Source organism: Trichosurus vulpecula, chromosome 1 (assembly GCF_011100635.1).
Source record: "Trichosurus vulpecula isolate mTriVul1 chromosome 1, mTriVul1.pri, whole genome shotgun sequence".
Lineage (NCBI taxonomy): Eukaryota > Metazoa > Chordata > Mammalia > Diprotodontia > Phalangeridae > Trichosurus > Trichosurus vulpecula.
This window is the reverse complement of record NC_050573.1, coordinates 13,337,277-13,362,967: the sequence shown is the minus strand read 5'-3', so window position 1 is coordinate 13,362,967 and position 25,691 is coordinate 13,337,277. Positions and strand designations below refer to the sequence as shown.

At 55.6% G+C, this 25,691-nt stretch overlaps 2 protein-coding genes across 4 annotated transcripts in view; one reads left to right on the top strand and one right to left on the bottom strand.

Moving 5' to 3' along the window:
• Positions 1–9,189, top strand: part of LIMK2 (LIM domain kinase 2) — a 63,803-nt gene extending 54,614 nt beyond the window's left edge. For 2 of the 3 annotated variants that reach the window (XM_036741359.1, XM_036741361.1), the window contains 5 exons: positions 2,729–2,794; positions 3,441–3,615; positions 4,715–4,770; positions 7,074–7,231; positions 7,651–9,189. In XM_036741359.1, coding sequence (XP_036597254.1) covers positions 2,729–2,794; positions 3,441–3,615; positions 4,715–4,770; positions 7,074–7,231; positions 7,651–7,795 — 600 coding nt within the window. In that variant the 3' untranslated portion in view covers positions 7,796–9,189. Of the gene's footprint in view, positions 1–2,728; positions 2,795–3,440; positions 3,616–4,714; positions 4,771–7,073; positions 7,232–7,650 lie in introns of those variants that run through there. The other variant, XM_036741360.1, reaches the window with a different exon arrangement.
• Positions 9,190–11,452: 2,263 nt separating this feature from the next.
• Positions 11,453–24,088, bottom strand: PIK3IP1 (phosphoinositide-3-kinase interacting protein 1). The gene is made up of 6 exons (XM_036734285.1): positions 23,826–24,088; positions 22,796–22,912; positions 21,852–21,995; positions 19,607–19,798; positions 19,405–19,483; positions 11,453–12,957 (listed from the first exon to the last, which is right to left on the bottom strand). Exons 1-6 carry the CDS (start codon positions 23,932–23,934, stop codon positions 12,750–12,752), a joined length of 849 nt encoding a protein of 282 aa, XP_036590180.1. The 5' UTR covers positions 23,935–24,088; the 3' UTR covers positions 11,453–12,749.
• Between the last annotated feature and the right edge of the window lie 1,603 nt (positions 24,089–25,691).

The window sequence follows — 25,691 nt, the reverse complement described above, 5'->3', positions numbered from 1 at the left end:
TTCCTTCCTTCCATAGTGACTCAGAATCAGGAGATGTAGGTTCCAGTCCCAACTCTATCACTTAGTAGTTTCACAGTCATGGGAGAGGGAGGGAGACAGAGCGCATCCACACAGAACTCAGATCAAAGGGAGAATATGATAAGTGCCACGAGGAAGCAGATTGCTCCAGGGGTTCAAGCTGAAGAGGCTTTCTGGAGGAAGTGCTAAATGGGCTGAGCTGGGAGAGATGGGGTTTTGACAAGCCCTGTGGGGCGTGACAGACCAAGACAGTCTGTGTAAGAGAACTGAAGGAAGCCGAGGAATGAAGGCCGAGAATCGCCAGCCTTGTCTGGGGAGCAGGGAGAATCCAGTTAGACTAGAAGCTGGAGGCCATGATGAGAAAGGCTGTGAATGCTGGGCTCGGTGGCTCGTCCAGAGGAGCCACTGAAGGTTGTTGAGCAAGGGAATGACCTGATCGGAGCAGGCACTTTATTTCTAGGAAGGCTAATGAGGATGTAGATGAATCTGGTTGGGACAAAGAGACTTGTGGCCTGAGTTGGAGCTCTGACAGAGGGTACTGATGGAGCGTATGTCAAAGAAAGGACGGAAGAAGGGAATGATGGGGTTGGGGAGGACGTGGAAGTTGCAGGGTCTAATCACTGAATGGGAACGGAGAGCAGGAAGCCAGGATGATTCATTCGTTTCACACCTGGTGACCTAGAGAGTTGTGATGCCCACAACAGACCTGGGGCAGCTGGGGGAGGGTGGTGCTGTTTAGTTTTGAACATGTTGACTTTGAGGTGCCCTGCGTAGCAGGACTGGAGCATGGGAGACAGACAGACAGCCCAACTGGCCTTGCAGATGAGGAGGCTGCTGAGGCCTGTTCAGGAAATGACTTCAAAAGCATGAGTGCAGAGAGCAGATTTTGAGGTGCTCGGGGGTCAGTCATGGGGAGGGGGGTGGTGAAAGCAGAGAGTGTTGATTCCCCCCTTACCCAAGGCTGGGGGACCTGAGTAAGAGCTGGCCCTCATGGAGGGGAGGGATGAGGAGGACAGCAGTGTAAATGGTTTTAAACTTAGTGGCAAAAGGAAGAAGAGACTTGAGGGGCATATCAGGGAGGAGAACCCACCTTCAGCCAGCCCCAGGTCCACCACATTGCTGGGTGCTAAAAGTATGCAGAGAGGAAAAGGAGCCAAATCTGCCCTCAAGGAGTTTTCAGTCTAGGAAGGAGGCAGGTTCTGGCCGGGATGGATGAGAGAAGCCAGACATGAGAGCTGGCACTTTGTGCCAGGGAATCTAGCAGACCTTCATGGGAGAGGCCACGCCTGGGCTGGAGGAAAAAGAGGCAGGCCAACCAGCAGGCCCATGGCCAGCAGAGAGGCAGATATGGGGCCTTCCAGCCCTGGAGAAGGGGCCAGACAAGCCTGGGACAGAGAGCAGGCTCAGAGGGCGATGAAGAAAGGTTGGCCCAGTGAGGCTGGCCCTCTGGTGCCAGACTGAAAGGGACATTGGGGACGTTTTATTCTGTAGGTATTGGCGAGCCTGGAGCAGAGGAATGGCGTTGGCACATTCAGAGCTGTTGCTTTTAGGAAGATTGTTTTGGCAGCTCTGTAGGGGATGGCTTGGAGCACACTGGGGGTGGGCTGACAAGTTGGGAGCCTGTTCCAGCAGTCTGGCTGGTGTTGGGGGGGACAAGGCATGGGGACACCCAAGCCTGTGTGGAGGCGGGAGGGGAGCCAGGGAGAGGGAGAGGTTCAGGATGTACCTTTTTGGGGCCGTCTGAGGAAGCCTGTGGACCTCTTTCAAAAGAAAGGTTTTAAATGTATCACCTAAAGAAACCACTGCTGAAATACCTTTATCAAAATATTTTTTAAAAAACCAAATTCCTGTACCCTTTGAAATTGCTCCACACGTGAAGCCCTCCTGTTCTAGAGGGGCATTGGAGGAGAGTGGGAAGAAGGAAGCTATTGACGTGAGGCCCCATTGGAACAGGTTTTAAAATTCACAACAGAAAACCGAAGGGAGTCCTGACAGCCAAAACAGCTTTGAAAGGGACATGTAGCTTTTATTATTATTTTATTATTTTATTATTATTATTATTATTTTATTATTATTTTTTTAAACAAGTGGGGTGAAATGGAGCTTTCATTTCCTTTATTTCTATGTGTATGGAGATGTTCTTTTTTGGTATTTAAGTTGAGAATTTTAAAAACATTTAAATATTCAGAAGAGATGGATGTCATGTCTGAAAAAAAGACTCGACATCCTTTTTATCCTGAGAAGGGGTGGGCAAGCTGAGAGAGCTCCTGTGGATCTTCTCAGCCAAAGAGCTGGTGAGGTTGTCTGCCCAGAGGGAGGACGAGACTGGGCTGGCAGTGCTCAAACCCTGGAAGAAGACGCTCAAGCCCCAGCAGCCCAATGGGTGACTGTTCCACAAGGTCTGGCCATGCATCCCCCCAAATAGGAGTGGGATACCCCCAAAGGAACCAAGGCTCTGAAGGAAGCATATCCCCAAGAGGCAGCTGATGGAGCAGGAAAGCAGGGAGGGCATGGGGGCCTGCCTCCCACTGGCTGGACACAGGAGGCCACGGTCCAGTAACTGTGGGGGAGCAGGGCTGGGGATCAGAGAAGCAGACTTCAGGCACTCGGGAAACAAGGCCGGCGTGCCTTTGAGAGCCGGCCTCTGACAAGCTCTGACCAGAAGGGCCTGGCCTCCGCTGACATTCCTCACTGCTCCTTCCCCTTCTAGGCCTATCTGCACTCCATGTGCATCATTCACCGAGATCTGAACTCCCACAACTGTCTCATCAAGCTGGTGAGTGCCCTGGGGGTGAGCCACCCTGCCTGGTGGGCATCTACCTCACCCTGGGGGACATGGTGGGGGTGCAGCTCCAGCGGGGAAATGTGACACTCTCCCTTCTCAGCTAGAGGCCAAGCCCTGTGACCCCTGGCTCTGTGTGCCAGGCCTGCTCGGCTCCCTTCTCTGCCGTCCTCTAGTGTCCACCCTGCTTTTTGGCCCCACTAAGATGCTCATCTCTCCTGCATTCTCCTCCTTTCTCTCCCAAACTTACTCGAGCTCCCCAGATTCTGCCCTCATCTCCATTTCCACCCCTGGGTCTCCTTCACCAACCCCCATCGGATGTGGCATCATCCTGGGCCCTCTTTACATGCCCATAGCCACGTGCAGAAAGCCCTCACATTGTTTTGGAGAGTTCCCTGGCAGCCAGTGAGATAGGGTGGGAAGAACAGCAGACTTTAGCACTTAGATTTGGGTGAGCTCGGCCTCTCGGCCTCCAGCACTTCATCTGTAGTAGTAATAATGTAGTGTAATGATGACGCTGCCCACCTCCCCAAGAGGGCTTTGTAAGTGCTTTCAGTGCTCTCTGAACCCGAGCTGTTGTGGTTAGGAAACCTGCTGCCAAGAAGGCTCAGTCACAGACCTGCTTTGTGTCTTTGGACAGGACAAGACCGTCGTGGTGGCCGATTTTGGCCTCTCGAGGCTCATCGTGGAGGAGAGGAAGAAGCCCTCCTCAGAGAAGGCTTCCACCAAGAAGCGCACCCTGCGCAAGAGTGACCGCAAAAAGCGCTACACGGTGGTGGGGAACCCCTACTGGATGGCCCCCGAGATGCTCAACGGTAAGATGGGCTACCAGGCAAGCACCATGGGAGGGCCTGGAGCTGTAGACGGCAGGCAGACTGAGGCCTCCACGCCTGGCAACCGAAGCTTGTGCCCACATGGGTTTTGTACCCACAGCACCCTCAAAGCATCCTTGGCATTCCTTCCCACCTCACCTCCCTAAAAACTGGAATGTGGCTCCCCATCATGGACCAGCTTCTAGCAGCCGAATGGGCAGGCGAGCCACTGCCACCCTCAAACCTTTAGCCCTATCCTGTTTGTTTTCCATTACATTCTGCCAGTGCCTGGTAGAGAGAGTACCTATTTGTCTGCCTGCCTGCCTGTCCATCTGTTTGTCTCTGTCTGCTGCCTGCCTGCCTGTCTGTCTGTCTGTCTCTGTCTGCTGGCCTGTCTGTCTGTTTCTGCCTGCCTGCCTGTCTGTCTGTTTGCCTTCCTGCCTGTCTGTCAGTCTGCCAGCCTGCCTGCCTGTCTGTCCATCTCTGTCCGCCGGCCTGCCTGCCTGGCTCTCTGCCTATTCCAAGGAGGTGAGCTCTGGCTCAGCAGATTTCTAAGCAGTCCCAACCCTTTGAGAGGAGGGAGTGCAAACATTCTCAGCCCCGTTATCCTGCTTGTGGAAGCCCCTCAGGGGCAGGCAGGCCAGGGCTGAGTCTTTCTGAGCCGAGTCTCCTTTCGACTTTTCCGGGCCCTAGAGCTTCTCCCTGGCTGGGACACATCCAGGGTAGAATCCTAAATAGGCAGTCCTGGTCCCTATAGAATATTCTCTTGGGATTAGAAGATTTAGGGCTGTGTAAACCTGGGCTGCCCACCATGGGCAAGGTTGTAGAAACAATTATTTCCATCCCTTCTGAGAAGCCCTTGCCACTTTGGGGCCGCTGTTAAAGAAAGTTGTGTAGGACTTCTGCTGCCCTGGTGAGCACCCCTCAGCCTAGTCTGAAGGTCAAGACCAAGGTCACTTGGTGCCTGCTGTGGCATCCTTGCCCCTGCCACTCAGCCATCACTGCCTCCCTGAGTTCAGGCCCTTATTTTGAACCCAGGCCCAGCCCTAGCTGCAGAAGACAGGAAAGAAGCACTCACCCCTCCTCTTTCATGTTCCCCTAGGAAAGAGCTATGATGAGACTGTGGATGTCTTCTCCTTTGGAATAGTTCTTTGTGAGGTGAGTTCACACCCCAGCTCAGCTTGACGCAGTGAGGGGCACACTCTGGCTTGGGCACCTTCCTTGGGGCAGCCGAATAAGACAGACTCCCTGCCCTCAAGGAGGTTAGAGTCTGCTGAGACAGACAAGATGTAGGTAGTGGAAGCAGACACCAATAACACACTTTCATCAACATGGCCATTCTCTTTGCCGGGGCAGATTGCAGCCCACAGTTCTTATTACAAGGAAAGCCTATGCTAAATGCTAGGGAAGCCAAGATGAAGAGTATGGGAGGCAGTGAGGGTGTCCCAGTAGATATGGGACTGCCAGCCTTGGAATCAGGGAGGCCTGGATTCCCATGCTCCCTCATTGTCTCTGCACTATCAGCTGCCCTAAAATCCAGGCCGCCTTGTCCTATTGCCAGGTACACCTGGCCAAGCTCTGCCCCAGCCACCTTCCAAAGGCTGGGCTCACCACCCCAGGGCAGCCTCTCTGTTCTCCCCTGGGTGACAGTCTCCATTGCAGCTTAGCCACACTTCCTTCTCCCTCCCTCCCTCTCCTCCACCCCTCCAAACCTCTCTACATTCCTCCTTGACTTGAGTCTGTGATACAGAGGTGAGCTAAGCTTTCTAGAGCTAACACTTTCTCTGGGAGCTGGCCACCTCCATCACCCCCTCTCTGTTTCTCATCTTTAGTCTCTCCTCAACCACTAGCTCCTTCCCTGATACCTACAAGCCTTCTCAAGCCTTCCTCACCCTTCTTGACCTTCCCCTTTGTATCTCCCTCAGGTTATGATCCAATATTTCCTTTCCAGCTCATAACAGAACTCCTGGAAAGGGTGTCTGCTTCCCTTGCCTCTCCCTTCCTCACATGTCCCACTCACTTCTCAGCCCCTAGAAATCAAATTTCAGAATCAGTCACTCAACGGAAATCATTGTCTCCGATGTTAGCCACGATCTCTGAACTGCCCAATCCATAGCCTGTCCTCAGTTATCCTCAGACCTCCAAGCAGCTTTGGTGCAGGCACATACTGATTCCAGTCTGACTTCTCCTGCTCAGTCTCCTTTGGAGTTACCTTGGATGTTCACCAAGACTTAGCTTTAGGCCCTGTTCTCTCCCTTCTTGGTGATCTCATTGGATTCCATAGATCCCAGTCATTTCCAAATCTTTCCTGATCTCCAGTCCTGTATCATCAGCTGCTTCCTGCACTTTTCCACCTCAGTGTCCTGGAAGCATCTTGAACTGAACACGTCTAAAATGGAACTCATTACGATTCTCCCCAAGAGCTGACTGGCTGCCTCCAAATGGCCCCATTTCTGTCCGGGGCACTGCCCTCCTAGGCAGCCAGGTGTGCCACCTTGACTCTTCCTTCTCTTTCCATTTCTAAGGCCAGTCCATCTCTGTTCCCCATCACCTCTTGTGTTCCTTTCTCTTGGCTGGCACTGGAGTTGTCTCTCTACTCTTCTGGGAGTCAGTGTGATACATGGAAGAACCCCGGGTGTGAAGTCAGAGGGCCTGGCTACCGATCCCTCTGTGCCACTTACTACCTGAGGCACCTGAGGTGCCTCTCAGCTCTAAGCTGTGATGTGTCAAATGGAGGAATTGGACTCAGAGGCCCCTCAGGCTCCTTTCAGTTCTCAACCTTTGAGCCTATGGACCCCACCCCACCCCCATTGCCTCCTCTACCCAGCCCTCCTCAGAAATCTTTACTGGCTCCCCATTGCCTCTCAGGATCCAACACAGATTCCTCAGTCTTCCACCATCTAGCCCCCACCTACCAGTCATTCCAGTCTTGATTCCCAGACGTGTGCACTCCACACACTCTCCAGTCCTTCTCCCTGCTGGCTGCTCCCTCTTTGGGGTTCCGAGCTGTTGCTTAGCTGGTCCCCCATGCCTGGAATGCACTCCTTGCTTCCTTCCCAGCATAGCTCAGGTACACCCCCTTCCACTTATCGCTTGGTATTTCTTGGTACAGCATTTGTATTGTGTACTTGTCACAGTGGAAGGTAAGCTTCTGGAGGGCAGCGACTGTTGTATTTTTAGCCACCACCTAGCACAGCACCTGTCACATCAGAGAGTTAGGCCTAAAGGCTGAATTGGCTTTGAGATTCGTACTACAATTGAGAGCCATGGTGTGTCCATCACACAAGGAGTAAGTGCTGGGCTGTGTCAGGGAGGAGCAGCATCACACATGGGCCAGAGGGGGACAGAGACTTCTTTGGGACTCTGCTTGTGTCACTAGTCTTCCCATCTTGCACTTCCATCCACCAAAAAACTTGCCCTTTAATCCTGCTGCTGGGGACTTCCCCTGGGTCTCCCCACAGATCATCGGGCAGGTGTATGCTGACCCTGACTGTCTCCCCCGCACACTGGACTTTGGCCTCAACGTGAAGCTTTTCTGGGAGAAGTTTGTGCCCACAGACTGTCCCCCAGCTTTCTTTCCCCTTGCTTCCATCTGCTGCAAACTGGAGCCTGAAAGCAGGTGAGTGGTGATGGGGAGGGGGGCTGAGAGTCTGAGCCCCCTCAGTGCACTCACTACCAAAAAGAGCCCATTCATCTGGAAGGCCCTGTTGGGCTCTCAAGGTCGGGAGCGGGAGTGCCCTGCTCTTGGAGTCCAGGGTTCATAACCTTGGCCAAACCTGCTTTCTCACCTGTACATTGGGGACAGCCTCCTAGATTTGTTCTGAGAAATGTGCTTGGCCATCACATCGTGGGCTGGTCTGATGCATCCGAGGGAACTCAGGCCTTTCCTAGGCAGATGGGAAGAGCTGGGGTTCCATGAGACTAGGAGCTCCCCACTCACCCAAGCAGCTTTAAATGGTCACACTCTGGTCTTCTAGGCCTTCTGTGGCAACCATGGAGGATTCCTGGCCCTGAGCTGCTATTTGTTTTCTTTTCCAGACCCCCATTCTCAAAACTGGAAGATTCCTTTGAAGCACTTTCCCTCTATCTGGGAGAGCTGGGGATCCCCCTGCCCTCGGAACTGGAGGAGCTGGACCACGATGTGAGTGTGCAGTACGGGCTGAGCCGAGACTCCCTTTCCTAAGCTTCCCCAGGCCACTGGCTGTGTGGCGAGAGAACCACGGCACCCCAGCCACCCACAGGGCATTCCAAGGCACTGGCCAAGCTGAGGTTTCCTGTGGATCTGTGGCTCCCTTTGAGAGAAGGGAAGAAGCCATTGTCTGCTCCCTCCTCAGGAGGAAAACGTGCCCAACACTACTGCTCAGGAGATAGATCTCTGGGGCATGCAGGGTGCCCCCTCACCATCTCCAAACTCAACCCTCAACTGCAAGCTGTGAAGAAGTGCCCCTGCTCCTGGCACCCAGAAGCCTGCTGTCTCCTCGTGGGGCCCCCTCATGTGCCTTGATCGGGTCTCTGCCGTGTTGGACGTGTGGGAGCAAGCGTGGCCAGCTGTGGCACCGCTCCATCCGCCCCTGCTCTCCAGGGAACTTCCCAGACTGTAGGAAGGGCTCATCTCTATGACTTTACTGCCTTGTGTGCAAGTCTGGTTGCAGAACCAGAGTCTCCAAAGCCTTCATTGTCCCGGGGAGGGCAGGGCGGCCTCTCGGGCATTGGAGAGAAGACCAGGCCTTGCCCTGCGAACTTCACTCGTGGTTGCTGCCCCCTCCCCCGAGGCAGGCCTGCAGGAGGGAACTTAGAAAATCCTTTATGGTGGTAGCAAGGGTTAGTGCCAGCTGCTAGCAGATAATGGCCTCTTGCCAGGGTGGACATTCCTGTTACTGGGCATGATGGATGCTGTTGCCACACTCTTCAGGGTTGGTGAGGGGGTGCACCTAGAATTTTCTCTGCTGAGAGAAGGCGAATTCCCCACCTAAACTTAGCGAGGGAAATGAGCCCCCTAAGCATGGCCTACTTGCTCTCTCAAACTCACAGTGCCCTGTCCCCGGCCAGCCTGGAGGGCACGCGCCCTAGCTCACAATGGTGACTGCTGCCCAAGGCTGGTTTTCCCAGAAATGAATCGGAAGGAGCAGCCGAGCACCTCCCCCGCAGACACCATATCCAACAGTCAGGGAAGCGGTGCTGGGGTACTGAGAGGTGGGGGAAGGGATGCGCTTAATATTCTTGGGTCAGCTCTGTTGACAGAAATATGTGAAATAGTGATTCTCGGCCTGATCAGTTGTGGAACTGGTTCTCATCTCTTGACTAAAGTTTACTTTTCTAATGAGCTGTGTAATTGGCTGCAGGCCTCCGGGGACTCCTTGGTGGCAGGATGTGGTGGGCCGGGGGTGGCGTGGGGACCAGGAAAGTCAGTCAGGTAAGAGAGGAAACGGGCCTGAACTGTCTCCTTCCCCCGAGAGGGCAAGAACCAGTGTGAAAAAAGGAGGGCCAAGCCAGGCACTTGGGTCGACTTCAATAAATGAAGTAATAAATGTAGCTGATGGAACCAATATTAAAATTATTTGGGCTGTGGATCAGAAAGACACGGGTATGCTTTCCTTGTTGGAAAATGCTTTGGTTGGGCAATTGGGAACCAAGAAACAATCTTGGAGATGGTCCTGCTGACCACAAAGATCCGTCTGCCACCAGCTACCCACCAGAGTGTGGCCTTGGACCAGGCTTTCTCTCACCTATAGCACGAGGAGGAGTTTGGGTTACGCGATCTGCAGCCTAGCTCTGACATCCCCTGTTCTCAGGCCCCTCCCAGCCCTGACATCCCCGTTCTGAGGGCCCTCCCAGTTCTGACATCCCCTGTTCTCAGGCCCCTCCCAGCTCTGACATCTGTTCTCAGGCCCCTCCCAGCCCTGACATCCCCTGTTCTCAGGTCCCTCCCAGCTCTGACATTCCCTGTTCTAAGGGCCCTCCCAGCTCTGACATTCCCTGTTCTGAGGACCCTCCCAGCCCTGACATCCCTGTTCTCAGGCCCCTCCCAGCCCTGACATCCCCTGTTCTAAGGGCCCTCCCAGTTCTGACATCCCCTGTTCTCAGGCCCCTCCCAGCTCTGACATCTGTTCTCAGGCCCCTCCCAGCCCTGACATCCCCTGTTCTAAGGGCCCTCCCAGTTCTGACATCCCCTGTTCTCAGGCCCCTCCCAGCTCTGACATCTGTTCTCAGGCCCCTCCCAGCCCTGACATCCCCTGTTCTCAGGTCCCTCCCAGCCCTGGCAGCCCCTGTTCTCAGGCCCCTCCCAACCCTGACATCCCCTGTTCTCAGGTCCCTCCCAGCTCTGACATCCCCTGTTCTCAGGCCCCTCCCAGCTCTGACATTCCCTGTTCTAAGGGCCCTCCCAGCTCTGACATTCCCTGTTCTGAGGACCCTCCCAGCCCTGACATCCCTGTTCTCAGGCCCCTCCCAGCCCTGACATCCCCTGTTCTAAGGGCCCTCCCAGTTCTGACATCCCCTGTTCTCAGGCCCCTCCCAACCCTGACATCTCCTGTTCTCAGGCCCCTCCCAACCCTGACATCCCCTGTTCTCAGGCCCTCCCAACCCTGACATCCCCTGTTCTCAGGCCCCTCCCAGCTCTGACATCCCCTGTTCTCAGGTCCCTCCCAGCCCTGGCAGCCCCTGTTCTCAGGCCCCTCCCAACCCTGACATCCCCTGTTCTCAGGTCCCTCCCAGCTCTGACATCCCCTGTTCTCAGGCCCCTCCCAACCCTGACATCTCCTGTTCTCAGGCCCCTCCCAACCCTGACATCCCCTGTTCTCAGGCCCCTCCCAGCTCTGACATCTGTTCTCAGGCCCCTCCCAGCCCTGACATCTCCTGTTCTCAGGTCCCTCCCAGTCCTGGCAGCCCCTGTTCTCAGGCCCCTCCCAGCTGTGACATCTCTCCTAAGGCCCCTTCCAGTTTTGACATTCTATGGTGGCCACTCAGTTATGGAATGAAATAAACACATCTCACCCAGCCTCACCTAGAAGGAAGCCTTTTCTCCATTTCTGTAAAGCTGTTCTCAGTCTTGGTCTTGGAACCTGAGTCACATAAAATCCATTCATGTTTTACTCAGTTCCAGGGTTGTTGAGAAGATCAAACAAGACGATAGTTGGAAAGCACTTTGCACAGTAACCACTGCCTAGCAGGCCCTCAACAGAGGCTTGTTCCCTTGTCTCTGCCCCAATCCACAAATGTGAAGGAATATGGCCTCCACACAGTGCAGACTCACTGGGTGGTCTCCTTAGAGGAATGGGAAGTCCCACAGCTCTTAGTCTAGAGAAGAACCCCTGCCCCTTTCTTCCATGCAGGGAGCAGTGCTCAGCTCAGAGTTCAGGGCCTAATCCTTGGAAAGTTCCTTCCCAGGTGCCTAGGTGCGCCAATGCCCCAGAATCCAGGCCTCTGGAGAAGGGGAGGTGGAACCTTTGCTTCCCTGGGAAGAATGTCCTTTTCCAGCCCCCTGCGGACCCAGACCCTCCATCCTTGGAAGCTTTGCCCCTCCCTCCCTGAGTCCTAGGGGATCACTAGGTGGAGCTGGAAGGGCCCAAGTCCCATAGCAATGAACAGAACCACATTCCTATAGCGTTCATGCCACTCCCCTATGACAACACCCTCAATGTTCCTTGTGAGCAGGCCTCCCCTCCATGAGCAGAGCTCAAGCACCAGCCTGCTCCTCCACAGCATTGCTTAGGGGTGCACTCCAACTCTGGGCCACAGCCTGAGGTCAGGCAGGTGCTTCTGAGGTCACCAGAGAGCCGCCTCCCAAGGATGAGCTCACTGGGGCGGGGCGTTCCACCCAAAGGCTGACAGTGCTCACAAGTGAGTTTTGTCCTGTTTAATGTGTTTTTACCAAGTTGAATCCAGAGTGGCTTCCTGCCTATGTGTGCAGGTGTTAAAATGAGGTATATAAAACACACAGAAATGGTTAAAAAAAAAGTCAGAACCACTAACATGGCAGTGTCCTGGTGTGCAATGCACATGCAAGCCAGGCGTATGGATGCCAAGGTCGTTCCTTCCACTGGAGCCACCCACCACTCCAGGGCTGGTGCATTCTCACACACACACACATACACACCCACATAGACGCGCGCGCGCGCACACACACGCACAGCCGCTTGCATTTCAGGGAATAGAGAGCAGGTGCAGGTTCGTTGAAGTCCCTCCCTCCCAAGGCCTTATGAGAAGCCGCAAAAGACTTGGAGGAAGGATTGGAGACCCGGACCCTGTGGGAGTGAGCCTATCTCTCCCCCCACTGTCCTGTGCAGCCGTGGACTTTCAGAGGCTATCGGGGCAAGGGGGCACAGTTTGGCGAGCCCCAAAGAGCCCTGCTGTGTAAGCCCCCGTCTGCATTTCCTTTTCCTCTGACCCTCAAGCTTCTGCAGTAACCTCCTGGGGGATGTTTAAAGGATCCAGCCATGGAATTGCTGACTGACATTTCTGGTTCCTTGGACAATTGCAATCCCTAAAATACTGTCCTTTTTTTCCTGACGTCATCTCTCAGTCCAGAGATTCCAGGCCTGACTCCCTTGTGTTGGCCTAAGGCACCTGGCTCAGGCCTCAGGCTACACGGAATGTTCAGTAAATTTTCTTCTCTTTTCGTTTGGGCCTGGAATTGGCCCTGGGCTGCAGTTACGCTAGAACAGACCTGACCCTCCCTCCATCTCTAGCGCTCTTAGCCTGTGTCTCTAAGCAATAAACTGAGCTCTTGTCCTCAAGGGGCCACAAATGCAGCTGAGAGGCCCCAACTCACCAACTGACCCTGATGCGAACGAAGCTCCTGTTTTTCCTGAATACAAAGTTAACAGTCTATACGTGCCATTCACACCTCTAGAGGTGGGGACAGGGAGGAAGCCAAGGCCATGTGGAATTCTAGAGCACAAAGGGAAAAGGGGAGACTGGGACAAAGACCACCCTGTCCCCGGTTTGAGTTCTGGGGGAAGTCCCAGCAGACAGCACCCCTACAGCTGTTGCCACAGCCATCTCCATGAGTAAAGTCCTGCCCCAAGGGATGACCCTACTGGGGAAGTAGGGGCCCCCTCTAGTCCTTTGTCTCTGGGAGGGCGGGGCTGTCCTGGGAAGTCAGCGTCAGTGTGGACTCCTACCCACTGGCCACCAACTCAGGCCCCAGGCGTGCCAGCCTGGCCCATGAGGGGGGCACTGCCATCCTTTGTGTCCTCCCCTGGAGTCCGGTGGGTGTGAATCACAATGGTTTTCTCATCCACGATCTCACACGTAGGGTTCGTGAAGGCAGACAAGGGCAAGGTGATACGCTGCATCTCCCGCTCGTAGGTTTTCTGTTCTCGATGCTCTTTGAAGTCCTTCCCCCTGATAGAAAGAATGAAAATGAAAAACACCATCAAGTCATGCTTCCTGCCCGGATTCCTTCTTTCACTTCTTATCTCAAGAGTCACAGAGGCTGGCACTGCCATCCCATCCAGCCAGCTCAACAAACAGAACCGGGTGTGGTGGCCTTGTGGTCAGTGTGTGGGACACAAACAGTCCCCATCCTCGAGCTCAAAGCACTGTTCCCTGAGTCACCTCTCCATCCCACGGTCTCTCCCCGGACCTCTTCCTAGACAGGAGTGATGGTAAAGAAAGCCTTGCTACCTCAAAACAGACAGCAGATACAACCTTAAGGCCCAGCCTGGAAGGGAAGCCATCCTTATAATAAAGAAGAAAAGAAGGGGGCAAAAGGAAGCCTAATGCTCTACCCTGTATTCCACACCCATTCCAGGCATTGCTCAAAAACCCACCATCTCTTGAGGCAGCTGTTCCCCTTCTGGAGAGCCTGAATTCTTGGGAATTTTCTTTCTCTTAAGCTCCACTATGGCTCACTGCAACATCCAGACATGACTAGTCTTCCCTCCAGGTCTAAACAGAACCCCTTTTTTATTTCTCCCAGAAAACAGCGCACTTGACCAGCCATTCTTCAATAAGCCGTAATCTCCAGGCCTTTCATGTCCTGTTTGCCTTCCTCTAGATTCTCTCCAGCCTTCAGCGTCTTTAAAGTGTGCCAGCCAGAATTCAATGTGTTTCCCTGAATGCAGGCCCTGGGATCTCTAGTCCCGGACATTAGCCTCACGGGATCTCAGTTTCCATGGCTGCCACAAACAGTGGGCTCATTCCAAGTTTCCAGTCCACTAGAAATCCCAGCTGTCTCTGGTCTGGTGCTTGGGAAACCAACTCTTTGGAATATACTCCGATTCAAAGACTTTACGTTGATCCCTATTCAGTTTCATCTTAGATTCAACCCAACAGTTTCTCAAGATCTTCCCAACTGTCCTCCAACATAAGGACTTTGCCCTCCTAGCTCCGTATCAGCTACAGGTTTCTTGCTTCGTCTCATATCATTCACGTCTCCACCACTCTGCTCTCTCCTCCTCCGTTCTGGTATCAGTCCTTCAGCTTGCCATGGCCCTTGAGCCTGGCTAACCCCTTCTGACTTCTGCATCCTCTCAATCAATCCACCTCTAATTGTCAGGCTGTCCCTATCTGCTGACCTTCTCCCACTCACCCACCTTGCAGCCCCCCTACACAGTCAATACTACGGTTTCTACCTTCCCAGCATTTCATTTACATCCCCTTCTCTTCACCGCACAGGCACAGTGCTCATTCAGGCCCTCAATGCAGTCACCTTCTGTTGGGACGGTGGTGCCTTGGACAGTCACAGGGACATCTGGAATGAGTCTGGGATGTCCAGTTCAAGATGGCCAAGAGCTCTTTGGAGATGACTGTGGGACTCTCACTCAGCTCCAGCTCCAGGCTAGATATACTGTTGCAATCACTTTCTCTCCGACTCCTCCCTTCCCGCTTCTCTAGGTTGCCAAGGTGATTTTCTTAAAGTGTAGATCCAACCATCTCTCTGTCTCTCTGTGTGTCTCTCTCTCTCTCTCTCTCTCTCTCTCTCTCTCTCACACACACACACACACACACACACACACACACACACACACACACACACACACACACACACACACGCACACACGCATCTCAGTGAGTTCTGTCAGCTCCCTACCACCTCCACCATCAAAGTCCTCTGGCATTTAACCTGCCCCGCCCCCCCGTCCCGCCCCGCTTGCCAGCTTTATTACACTTTGTTCCCATCCACATGTTGCACTGCCCCAGTGACATTTTCATCTCCCAACTCTGTGCCTCTGTCCTGGCTGTATGTCCCCCCTCCCCCACCCTTGCCCATGCCTGGGATCTTCCACTCCCTCTCTTCCGCCTCAGTTTCCCTGGCCCCCTTCAGTACTTGCAGCAGTCTGCTTTCTGCAGACCCGTTCCCAGCTCTCCTCGTTGCCAATGCCTTCCCTTTCAGATTGCCTTCGTCATCTCTGTATGTATCTCATATGTCTGAATTATTTTACATGTCAGCTCCCTCGTTAGACTGGGAGCTCCTTGAGAGTGGCGACCCTGTTTCTGCCTGTCTTTGTACTTAGGGCCCTGTTTTTGCCTGTCTTTGTACCTCCTCAGCACTTATTATCGGGCTTGGCACATAGTAGGTGCTTAATAAATGATGGCTGACTGGAACAGAAAAAGGAGTGAGAGTCACGTCTTGCCTCTGAAGCTCATACGAACTGTGCGATCCTGGGCAAATCACTCAGTCCCTCTGTGCCTCAGTTTCCTCAGCTGTAAATTGAGGGGTTGCACCAGGTGGCCTCTGGGGTCCCTTCCAGAGCCAGAGCTAGGATCCTTATGACCAAGGGCTCTCTAAGGTTCCTTCTGCTTCTAACCCCCCCCCCCCTCCCCCGTGGTAGCTTGGTTTGCCAAGCAGGCTGACCTCCCAGGAAGAGAATGTGCTGGCCTCAGCCTCCCCATCCTCGTGGCAGATCAGTGTCTAGTGTACTCTGATAACTCCCAGAGGATCTGTGACCTCTCCGATCTGGACCTTTCCTCTTCTGGATCTTTCCTCTGTCATGTCCTCTGGCCCACGGCCTCTTTAAATTTGCCCATCCACTGGCCGAGGCAGGAAGGCTCCCCACGGTGCTTCCCTCCCTCTTGCTATGGGGCCAGCCCATCTTCACTACTGTTGGAGACTACATTTCTTTACTGACATCAGTTGCTGCTCAGGCTTGTATGGGTCTGGCTTTCATGGATTAGCTCCCCAAGTCCCACAGCCCCCTGTGGAAGTGACTGTTAAAATTGTCTCTAAGCATGCAAAGCTAAGCCACTCCCAAGAGCAGATGCCCAGGGAGAGCCTGCCTGAAGCAGCCGGCAGCTGACGCTCTGGATTGAGGGTCCGAGGACTAGCTGTATAACCTTAGACAAGTCTCTTCAGCTCTCTGGGCCTCAGTTTACCCTTCTGCAGAAGGAGGGCCCTGGGCTCGGAGGGCCTCCAAGTTCCCTTCTTAGCTACAATGGCAGGAACTGGGGACTTGGTTAGGGAAGGCACAGTCAGTCCCACCTACAAGAAGCTCTGCCACAAGGACCCAGGCTTTGGTTTTTCAGTCACAAGACTTAAAGGGCCCTAGGAATCATCACGTCTGACCCCTTGAGAAACTGAAGCCCAGAGAAGGGGGCGCGATTTGCCTGGGGTTGCAGGTAAAAGACAGAGGGCAGATTCACACCAGAGTCTCCTGTCTCCATCTAATTTCCTTCCCTACACCAGGCTACCTCCCTCACGGCAGCTGGCCCTTTGGAACAGCCTCTGCCTGGTTCCTGGAGTATGGTGGCTCTACTGGGAATAATCAGAAAAGACACAGCAAATGCCGGCCGGTAATCTCTGCCCCTGCTAGTCTCTGCAGGTTTCCTCCCCTGCCTGTGCTCTGAAAGGGATGCCTCACGGGAGGCAGGCCTGTCCCACTCCCAGGAGCATTGGAGCTGGCCTGTGATGCTCAGGAGAAATAGGGGAGCCCAAGGGGGCACGGACACACTCTCCAGGTGCTGGGGGTCACACCCTCAGTGACAGGGCCCTCCATTTAGAGGCTTCCTAGCACAGCCAACTCTGTTTCACGTGGAGAAATTGAGGCAGCTCCTGATGAGAAAAATAACAGGACCCCTGGCTTCTCCCTGCCTCTCTAACCTCCTTTGTCATAGCCTGGCTCAGGGGGCAACAAAAGTCCCTTGTGGCCAAGGAGAAACAAATATTGTATTCACTGACTCTTCCCTCCTTTCCTCAGGGGGTGGAGCTCTGTAAGCTTACACTTTTTCCTTGCCTCTTATCAGTGAACCAGAGCTATACTGGAGGTCTGCCCAGCTGGGTGAATGCTGCGAGGCGGGGGAGGCACTGGCACCCAGGCCAACCTGCTGACTCCCACAGCCTCTACCAGGCACACTGCCCCCTGGCCACCCCAGGACAAATGGGCAGGGGGAGGCTCAGACCCCTGCCGCCACCTGCCCCCTTCTTCCAGGGTCACAGTCTCAAGAGGAAGGCTCTCTCCGCCTGCCCACACCCTCCCAATTAGTGGAAGGCTGCATCCCACAGATCTGCAGTAACCTGATTCCTGCCTTGCCAAAGGGCCAGAAACAGGAGCCAGGCAGCACACAGGGCAGGGAGAGACGCCAAAGGAGCCAACCTGCTGGTCTCAAGCCTCACTTCCCCTTCCTGGGCCGAAGAGCGTGCAGAAGAACCTCATTAAGCCAACCCCAGCTTCAAAGACCGCCAAGCTAGATAAACCAAGCCCAGGGTCAGGGAGCCTGCTGCTGTCCCCTCCCTGGCTTCAGTGTCCTCCTCGGTAAAACAAGTCAGTTGGACCAGATGGCTTTGTCACGCTAAAACATCTGACCCCAAACACACACAGCCAATCAGGAAGACTGAACACTTAGTGGAACAAACCAGTGGGGTCAGTTACTTGGACAAAGTAACCAAAACAAGGATCGATCATCGTTTCTGGTATCCAGTGACCCTCCACTTCCATCGAGCAAAAAGCACATTTAGCAGATTGTTGTGGGTGGGAGTCCTGAGGCTATCTCATGAGACCCAGTACCTCCGGTCCCTGAACAGAAATCCTGCCCAAATGGTCTTCCTGCTCCTGCCTGAAAGCCCCTCAAAGTCAGGGAGCCCCCAGCCTCCCAAGCCAGCCGGTCCAGTTTGGGACAGCTCTTGTCCTCCGGAAGCCTCCCCTCCTGCCCTCTGGGGCCCAGCAGAACCGGCCCAATCCCTCATCCATTGACAGCCCTTCAGACCCTGGATGTGCAGAGAGCAGATGGTCTTAGAGCTTGTGACCTTTGTGGGCTGGGCAGCCTGGCTTCCCTCTCTTTGAAAGGGTTCAAATCGGCCCCAGGAGGAGCTTGTGTCTGAACTCTTAATTCATTTCCTGTTCTACGGCTCTTAAAGGCTACACAGAGAGCTTTCTGGGGATGAAGGTGTGGCAAGCACAAAATGGAGGCAGGCACTGAGCCCAGAGATGGTGCCAACTGCCTTCCCCAGGGCACTGGAGATCCTATTCCCAGGAGGAAGAGAGGTCAAGGGTGGGGGAGGGGGCGTCTTGGCTCAAGCACTCAACTAGCATTTATTAAGCTTTTACTATGGGCCAGGCACTGTTCAAGGCCTGGGGGAGCTGAGGTGGCCCCCTCACCCCCTGTGCATCCTGCCCCTGAGGTCAGCAAAAGCTGTGATGAGGCAAGGGACCCTGTAGGCAATCGTCAGGTATTTATTCTTTCCTGTTTCCCCCCACAGTGCCTAGTACAGGGCAGGCCCTGTTGTCTCAATAATCATGCATCAAATAGGGCCACAGGGAGACCGATGAAGGCTGGACTACATCCCCCAGACAGATCTCCTATTACTGTCTACTCCCCTCATGCAATGACCACCCTTCTCCAGCGCCCTGTGGTGGAGGACAGGGCAGGGACCCGTGGGGGCCCTGGCTTCGAGGCAGAGAAGGCTTTCCTGCACAGAGCTGTTCACGGAGACACACGGGGCAGGGACCTCCTTCAGGCATCACACCCACCCTCATGGAAGTTCTCCCCTTTCCAGGCTGCCCTTGACGGTCATTTTAACCAGATCTCATCTGAACATACTGGGGAACGGAAAAGGGATGTGTCCCGACCCTGTACACTACAAATGGCCCTGCCCAACAGAAGCTTATCCCTGAAGAAATTCAAACCTCAAATGCCAAAAGCGGGCAAGGAGCCATCTGCACTTGGGATGGACCCTCTGGCCAGACAGATGCAGTTTCTACGGTTCTTCTACGGTGAAGGGCAATGTGCAATGTTCCTAGCTGCCAGTTTTTTTGCCTAAAGTCAATGAGCACTCATTAGGCATTTACTGTATGCCACGTTCTCTGGGACATAAATTTAAAATAAAATCCTGCCCTCAGGGAGCTCACATTATGTCCCCCTGCTTTTCTCTAGGACTGGGTCTCCCTATATCATCCAGCCTGGAAATTCAGTGCCCCCTCACGTACCCAACCCCACTGCTGATTGGCCGGGGGCTCTAACCGGCTCCATCTCTGACCTGGGCTGGTTCAGGCCTCCTTAGGCAGCCTGGTGGGGCCACCTTCTCCAGCTGCCCCAGGGAGACTTCAGAGTGCCCAGACGAGCAGCCATGAGGACACACACTTGTGTGTCCCTCTATCAGGGATATCTTCCTTAATCCTCCAGCAAGAGACCTTGGAGGTACCTAGTACAAATTTAATCCATTGTCCTCATCTTAAAGAGAAGGAAACAGAAGAGACCCCCGCTCCCCCCCCCAAGGTCATGCAGGGAGTAGGCAGCAGGGCCAGGATTTGAACCCAGGTCCTGTGATCCGTGGTCATTTGCCACTCTGCGTATGACCCTGCAAGCCTGTCTGAAGAGATGCATGTAGGGAGGGGCAGGCGATAAAATACTGACCTCTTGTAGACGTAGCCCAGGACGATGCCAGCACCGATGGCAACGATGATCACCGTCATGGTGATGCCCAGCACGTAGCCTGCCAAGGAAGGGGGCGACATTCATAAGCACCTCTGTCGAGTTAAGAGGGGCAGTGGAATCATCAGCCAGAAAGGGGTGAGGTGGGAACCCTGGGAGGGTGGAGAAGAGGGGCAGGGCGTACCTATCATGCCAAGGTCTTTCTTCTCTGACATCCTCACTCTCTGGCTGACCCCAATCACGGGCTGCACAGCTGCCGACTCACTGTTAGAGGGCAGAGAGTCTGCCACCTCGAAGACTTCCCCTTCGGCCCCTCGGCCTTCCTGAGATGCCCCTGCATCAGTGGTGAAGGGCAACGTTTCCTGAGTAGGGGTCCCTGGAGAGGAAGAAGGAAGAATGGGCATCAGGGGAATGTCCCAAGTGATGAGGCTGCCTCAGGAACCCTCCTACAGAGGGGAACAGAGCAGACAGGGGAAGGGTAGGGGCAAAGGGGGATGGGAGGCACCCCCTCCGAGAGGGCACTACATGTGAGGGATGGAAGGGATATGGCTGCATGGGGATTCTCCATGTCCTAGACACACATACACACACACACACACACACACACACACACACACACACACACACACACGAATGCCACCGGTCAGAGCTGTCCCTGATCTCAAAGGAGGATTTCCAGAGGATGTACCCTACCCAGCTCCATGAAGCTATCAGAGCTGAGCTCTGAAATCGCATCCCTCGTGCAGTTCCCATTAGACACCTACTAGCTATGTGACCCTGGGCAAGCCTCAGTTTCCTCACCCATAAAACGGGGGTAATACCGGCACCTGCCCCCCAGGCCTCTATTGGGATCCCGTCTGTAAAGTGTTTTGCAAATTTAGACATGTTATATAAACGCTAGCTCTTCTCATTACTGCCAACCCTCCCCACTTCCCACCCAACGGCACAATCGGCCATTCCCAAGCGCCACTTCGCCTGGGATCACAACAGGCTACCAGATACCATGTTTTTGCCTTTCTTTGGTTTCCCCAGCACTTGGCACCATGCTTGGCACATAGTAGGTGCTTAGGAAATGCTGCCGACTCATTCTGTGACTCGCTGCCTTGGTGAGTAGTAGGTTACAGGACCAGGGCTCAAATCCTGGTTTTGCCTCTTAGTAGCTGTGTGCCCCTGGGGCAAGGCCGGCCCCCTGGGCCTCAGGCTTCCCCACTGCAAATGAGTGGGTTGAATCCGTGATCCCACGTGATTGGCCTCACTCTGGACACTTGCTGCCCCCTCCCAGGGTGAGGTTCCTCCATGTGACGGCCCCTGGGGACGTCTGCAGCTTAGATCTGGGGCCGGATACAGCCCCTGAAGGGTTGGTGCCCAACCGGAGCCAGGCGGGGGAGGGCGAGGTGGCACTAAACCCAGGGCCCCTGGTTCTCCTTTCCCAGCTCGCTGGGCTATGCCAGGCTTTGTTCTCCGTTGTGCCTCCCACCATGTCTATGTCTCTCTCTGCTGGCACACTCTTCCTAGTCCGTAGATGGCACAAGTCGGTTTTCCCGTGCTCCCCCACTCACTGACCACATCGCCCTTTATGTCTCAGGCGGGCGCTCATTTGGAGCTGGTCCCTGTGAACCAGGCTCAGAAGGCACCAGACTGTCTGACTACGGGCGGGGCGGGGCTCGCTTGCTGGGAGTGTGAGGACCAGAGCACCAGCTGGCTCAGCCGGGGTCCAGTCAGAGCAAAGACTTCCTTCCCCATCGGGGCGGACCATCTTAGAGGTCACAGAGGGGATGGTTTGGGAGACAGCGAACATCAACACCATCATTTCCGGGAAAGTTGCTTCCCCTCTCTGAGCCTCAGTTTCCCCATATGTAAAGGGAACGATCATTCTCAGGCCCCTCCCAGCTCCGATTGCAGCCTGGTGGAGTAAAAATGTGGCGTCACGGACCCTGGCTCTGCCACTTCGCCCAAGTCCTTTTCCCTTTCTGAGCCTCAGTTTCCCCGTCTGTAACAGTGGTTGGTCTCGAGGGTCTCTGGGGCCCCTCCAGCTCCAGATCTGGGATTCCTCGCTCCGGGTTCCCTCCTAGCTGGGGCCTTCCTTGCCCCTCCCCGCCTCAGTTTCCCCACCACGTCCCAGGCCCGCTCAGGTTCCTTGAAAACACTTGTTTACCAGCAGCTAGCGGAGGATGAGCTCATGGGGAGTGGCCCCGGCCGCCAATGGGCTGTCAGCGCCGAGGCCCAGAGACAGCCGTGGCCAATGGCGAAGCGGAGGGGGCGGGTTCCGAGGCGGGGCCAGAGGTGGGGCGGGACCAGAGCAGGGGCCAAAGGGGAGGGTGAGGGGCGGGGCAGTTCCCCGAGGGCGGGCATAGGGGGTGGGGCCAGACACCTTGGCCAATGGTGGGAGGTGGGGCGGGGCCGAGGCGGCCCCAGGGCGGCGGCGGTACCTGCGCACGGGACAGGCTCACAGCGCCGCTTCTCCGGAGCTCCTGAGGAGCCGCTCACGTAGCACCAGGGCCCCGCTGCGTCCGAGTCAGGGTTCCGGCAGAAGCTGTGGTTCTCCCCCGTGGTTGTCCGACCTGGGGCCTCCCCTGGGGAGGGGGGGAAGGGGCGGTGAGCCCGACCCCCACCTGTGCACTGTATGCCCCCCCCCAGGGCTGCCCTCACCTCCCTCCGCATCCTCCCTCACCTCCTTCCTCTCCTCCTCCCTCATCTCCTCATTCATCTCCTGCCTCACCTCCCTCATCTCCTCCTCACTCACCTCCCTCACCTCCTGCCTCACCTCCTCACCCACCTCCCTTACTTCCCTCATCTCCTTCCTCTCCTCCTCCCTCATCTCCTCATTCATCTCCTGCCTCACCTCCCTCATCTCCTCCTCACTCACCTCCCTCACCTCCTTCCTCACCTCCTCCCTCATCTCTTTCACCTCTCTCCTTCACCTCCTCCCTCTTCTCCCTAGTTTGCTCACTCACTTCCTTCCCTCCCTCAAGTCTTCACTCCTCACCTCCTCCCCCACCTTCAGCTCTTCACTCTCTACTCCCCCCATTTTCTTATATTCTCTCTCTTCTCAGAACCCATCTCACCTCCTTATTCTCTTCTCTCACCTCCTGCATCCCTTCACTGCCTCTTTTCCCTCACTCTCCCAGCTCGCCTGCTCATCTCCCTCATTCATACACTCTACCCCCCACAATTCCCCAATTCATCCCCACCCTCATGACTCCTCTAACCACTTCCCATTCCACCCCTCCAGGCCCTCCTTGACCTCCACCAGCTACTTCACTCCCTTCACCTACCAGCCTGCCCCTCACTTCCCATTCCCTCCCCTTGCCCACCCCCTTACTCACTCATCCCTCCCCCACTGACCCTCCCTCCTCATCCCTCTCCTACTCACCAGTGGTGAGAGTTTCTGTCCCCTGATTTTGCACTTCCTGCCAATTGAGGCAGGGCAGTCCCTCTGCAGAGAAGCTCTGGTCAGCCTGGTACAGATGCCCCTCGTCCCAGAAGCAGCCTGTTAAGAAGAACAGCCTTGGTATCTACAGAAGGCATAAGCCAATAGCTGATGCACCCCCATGGTGCCCAGGTCAGGGACGGAGGCAGCAGAGCAAGGGGTAAAGCACCTCGACTTTGGAGGCAGAAAACCTGGATAGGACTAGTCCAGTTCTGCACCCCTCTGGGCCTCAATTTCCACATCTGTAATATGTCCTAAATAGAAAATGTAAGACGGCCCTGGCTGCTCTAAGCCTACTGTGCGCCTGTGGACTATCTCTCAGCAGTCTATGCAGCCTAGAGGATATTGGTCAGCGGGTGGGCATCCAGCTCCCAGCCACCCCCATCCCCACTCCCGCCCTGCCCTTAGTGCCTGGGACAGAGTTGTTCCTGTTATGTAAACTAGGCATGACTCCAAATCCACCCCCCTCCCATCTAAAGTCTTCAGCTGGAACCCCCCCCCCCCCGCCCCCCTTTGAACGCAGCAGGAAATGAGAAAGAGGGAATGGACTGACGGAGAGCTGGGGGCAGCCGCCTGGGCTCGGACGGCCCAGGGCTCCAAGCGGCCGCTGCTGGGCTGACATCGGGAGGCGTAGGTCTGCCTGACCCGCTCCCAGCCCAGCGGCAGCATCTCCAAGCCGTGCCCCGGGGAGGCCAGGGAGAGCCAAGACGGAGGATGCTCGCAGCGAGGGGGCACGGCCCCAGCTCGGAATCCCGAGCAAGCCCGAGGCTGCTCCCCGGCTACCCAAGGTGGTCCTCCAAGCCCCCCTAGCCCACTGCCCCAAGCTAGAGCTGCTCTCGCTCACTGCAGACAGCGTGCCCACGGCTGGGCAGAGGCAGAGCGCAGAGCTTGCTTGCGCCACCGCCGCCCCCCACCCTGCCTCCTGCCCTCCCCCTAACTCCCCGGCAAGTTGCTGGGACGGACTGGGGCTCACCTCCCCGGGAGCCCGAGGCTGCGCCCAGGAGCGCGGTGCCCAGAAGCAGCGCGGGCCCCCAGGGCAGGGGCGGCTGCATCCCGGGGCGCCGGGTTGAACCGGAGCGCATCCTCGGACGGGCTGGGCGCCCTGGCCGCTGATCCTGACGCTGCCTCGGCCAAGCGCTTGGCCGCTCGCTACCCGGCTCCCTGGCGGGCCGGCCGGCGGACTGGCTGCGGGTCGGTCCGAGGCTCGCCCGGGCTGTTCTCTCCTGGTAAACAGCCTCCCCCCTAGCCGGGGAGGGGAGGGCGTTTGCAGCAGCAGCAGCAGCAGCAGCAGCCGGGCAGCTTCTGGGTCCTAAGGCGCGCTAGCTTCTCCAGCTTGCCCCGCCTGGGGCGCAAGGAGGCCTACAGGTGCCAGCCCTGCGCCCCTCCTCCAACATCCTCCCCCCTCCCCAGAGACGCGCTCTGGTCCAGCCTTAGCCGGCCCCATTCTCAGGGCGCTTCCTCCCGGCCTTCCGCAGCTAAAGTGGGAGAATAACGGGGGCTTGGGGAGCAGTGCCCACTGGTGCCCCGACTCCAAGGAGCCTGAGCCCCACATCCCCGCCCTGGGGACTCAGGTCCTCAACAGGGTCTGATTCAGCAACAACAGGCATTTATTAACTGCCAATTCTGTTCAGTGCGTGGACTGGGGTGGGGGTGGGATGGACAGAAGATCGATAAGGAATCAGTATTAGCTCCCTGCCATCTCGAGGGAGAAAGTCAGTCAACGGACACTTATTAAGCCCTTACTGTGTACGCGTGCTGAGCTCTGGGGAGACAAAGAGACGCCCAAGACAGTCCCTGCTCTCAGGGCTAATGGAGGAGACAAGGAGAGAATAATGACGTTTATAAGCTATATTCATAGTAAGTGAGAAGCAATCTGAAGGGAGAAGGCGCCAGCAGCTGAGGGGAGCAGCGAAGGTCTTCTGCAGTTGGCAGAATGTGAGTTGAGGCTTGACGGAAGCCAGGAAAGCCGGGAGGCAGAATATTCCAAACATGGAGTACCGCCAGGGCAAAGGTTCGGTGTCCGGAGAGGCAGCATCATGTTCCACTTGGGCCCAGAGACTGCAAGGAGGGGAGTCTGGGAGCAGAAAGCCGGGAAGGTGGGAAGGCGTCGGGGATGGAGAGTTTCCCTGTCCAAGAGGAAACTACTCCCTTCCGGCACGAAGTCTGCCCCAGCCCTCCTTCATCCCTCCTGCGTTCCCTCCGAGATCACTCCCTACGTCCCATCTATGCCTTGTCCGGGCGTAGGGGTTGGCCTGTTGTGTCCCCCCCCCACCCCCGACTGGGAGCAGGGACTGTGTTTTGCCTTTCCTCGTATCTCCAGCATTTAGTGCAGTGCCTGGCACATAGTGGGCGCTTAATAAATGCTTTCTGACTGACTGCAGGCCTATTTCAGTGCCCACAGAGACACATGTCTTAAAAATAGTGATCCTGCTCAGCTGTATCCCTCTGCTAACCCCAGGGTTCTAGTGATGACTCTGGTTGGAGCACAAAGGAAAAAGGGGTCCTTGACTGGAGTATACTTACGAAATACACATTGGCAACCACTCCTGTATATTGCATATCCAAAAACCTTTTCCTGGAAGTCTTGAATTCATGTGAAGGAAGGAAGGCACAATTCTCGTGAGTCCTCCAAGCACCCCTAGACAATGGGATTCCTGGGATCTGTCCCTGCCTTGGCATCCTCCCAGCCCCCACAGATACTGGGATTCCAGGGATCTGTCCCTGCCTTGGCATCCTCCCAGCCCCCACAGATACTGGGATTCCAGAGATCTGTCCCTGCCTCAGCATCCCCCCAGCCCCCATAGATATTAGGATTCCAGGGATGTGTCCCAGCCTTTGG

Coding starts and splice junctions, on each gene's coding strand:
- PIK3IP1 (XM_036734285.1), bottom strand. CDS start 23,934: ATGCGCTCCGGTTCAACCCGGCGCCCCGGGATGCAGCCGCCCCTGCCC. Junction 22,913..23,825: donor AGCCTCGGGCTCCCGGGGAG/GTGAGCCCCAGT, acceptor TCTTCTTAACAG/GCTGCTTCTGGGACGAGGGG. Junction 12,958..19,404: donor CTGGGCTACGTCTACAAGAG/GTCAGTATTTTA, acceptor TCTTTCTATCAG/GGGGAAGGACTTCAAAGAGC.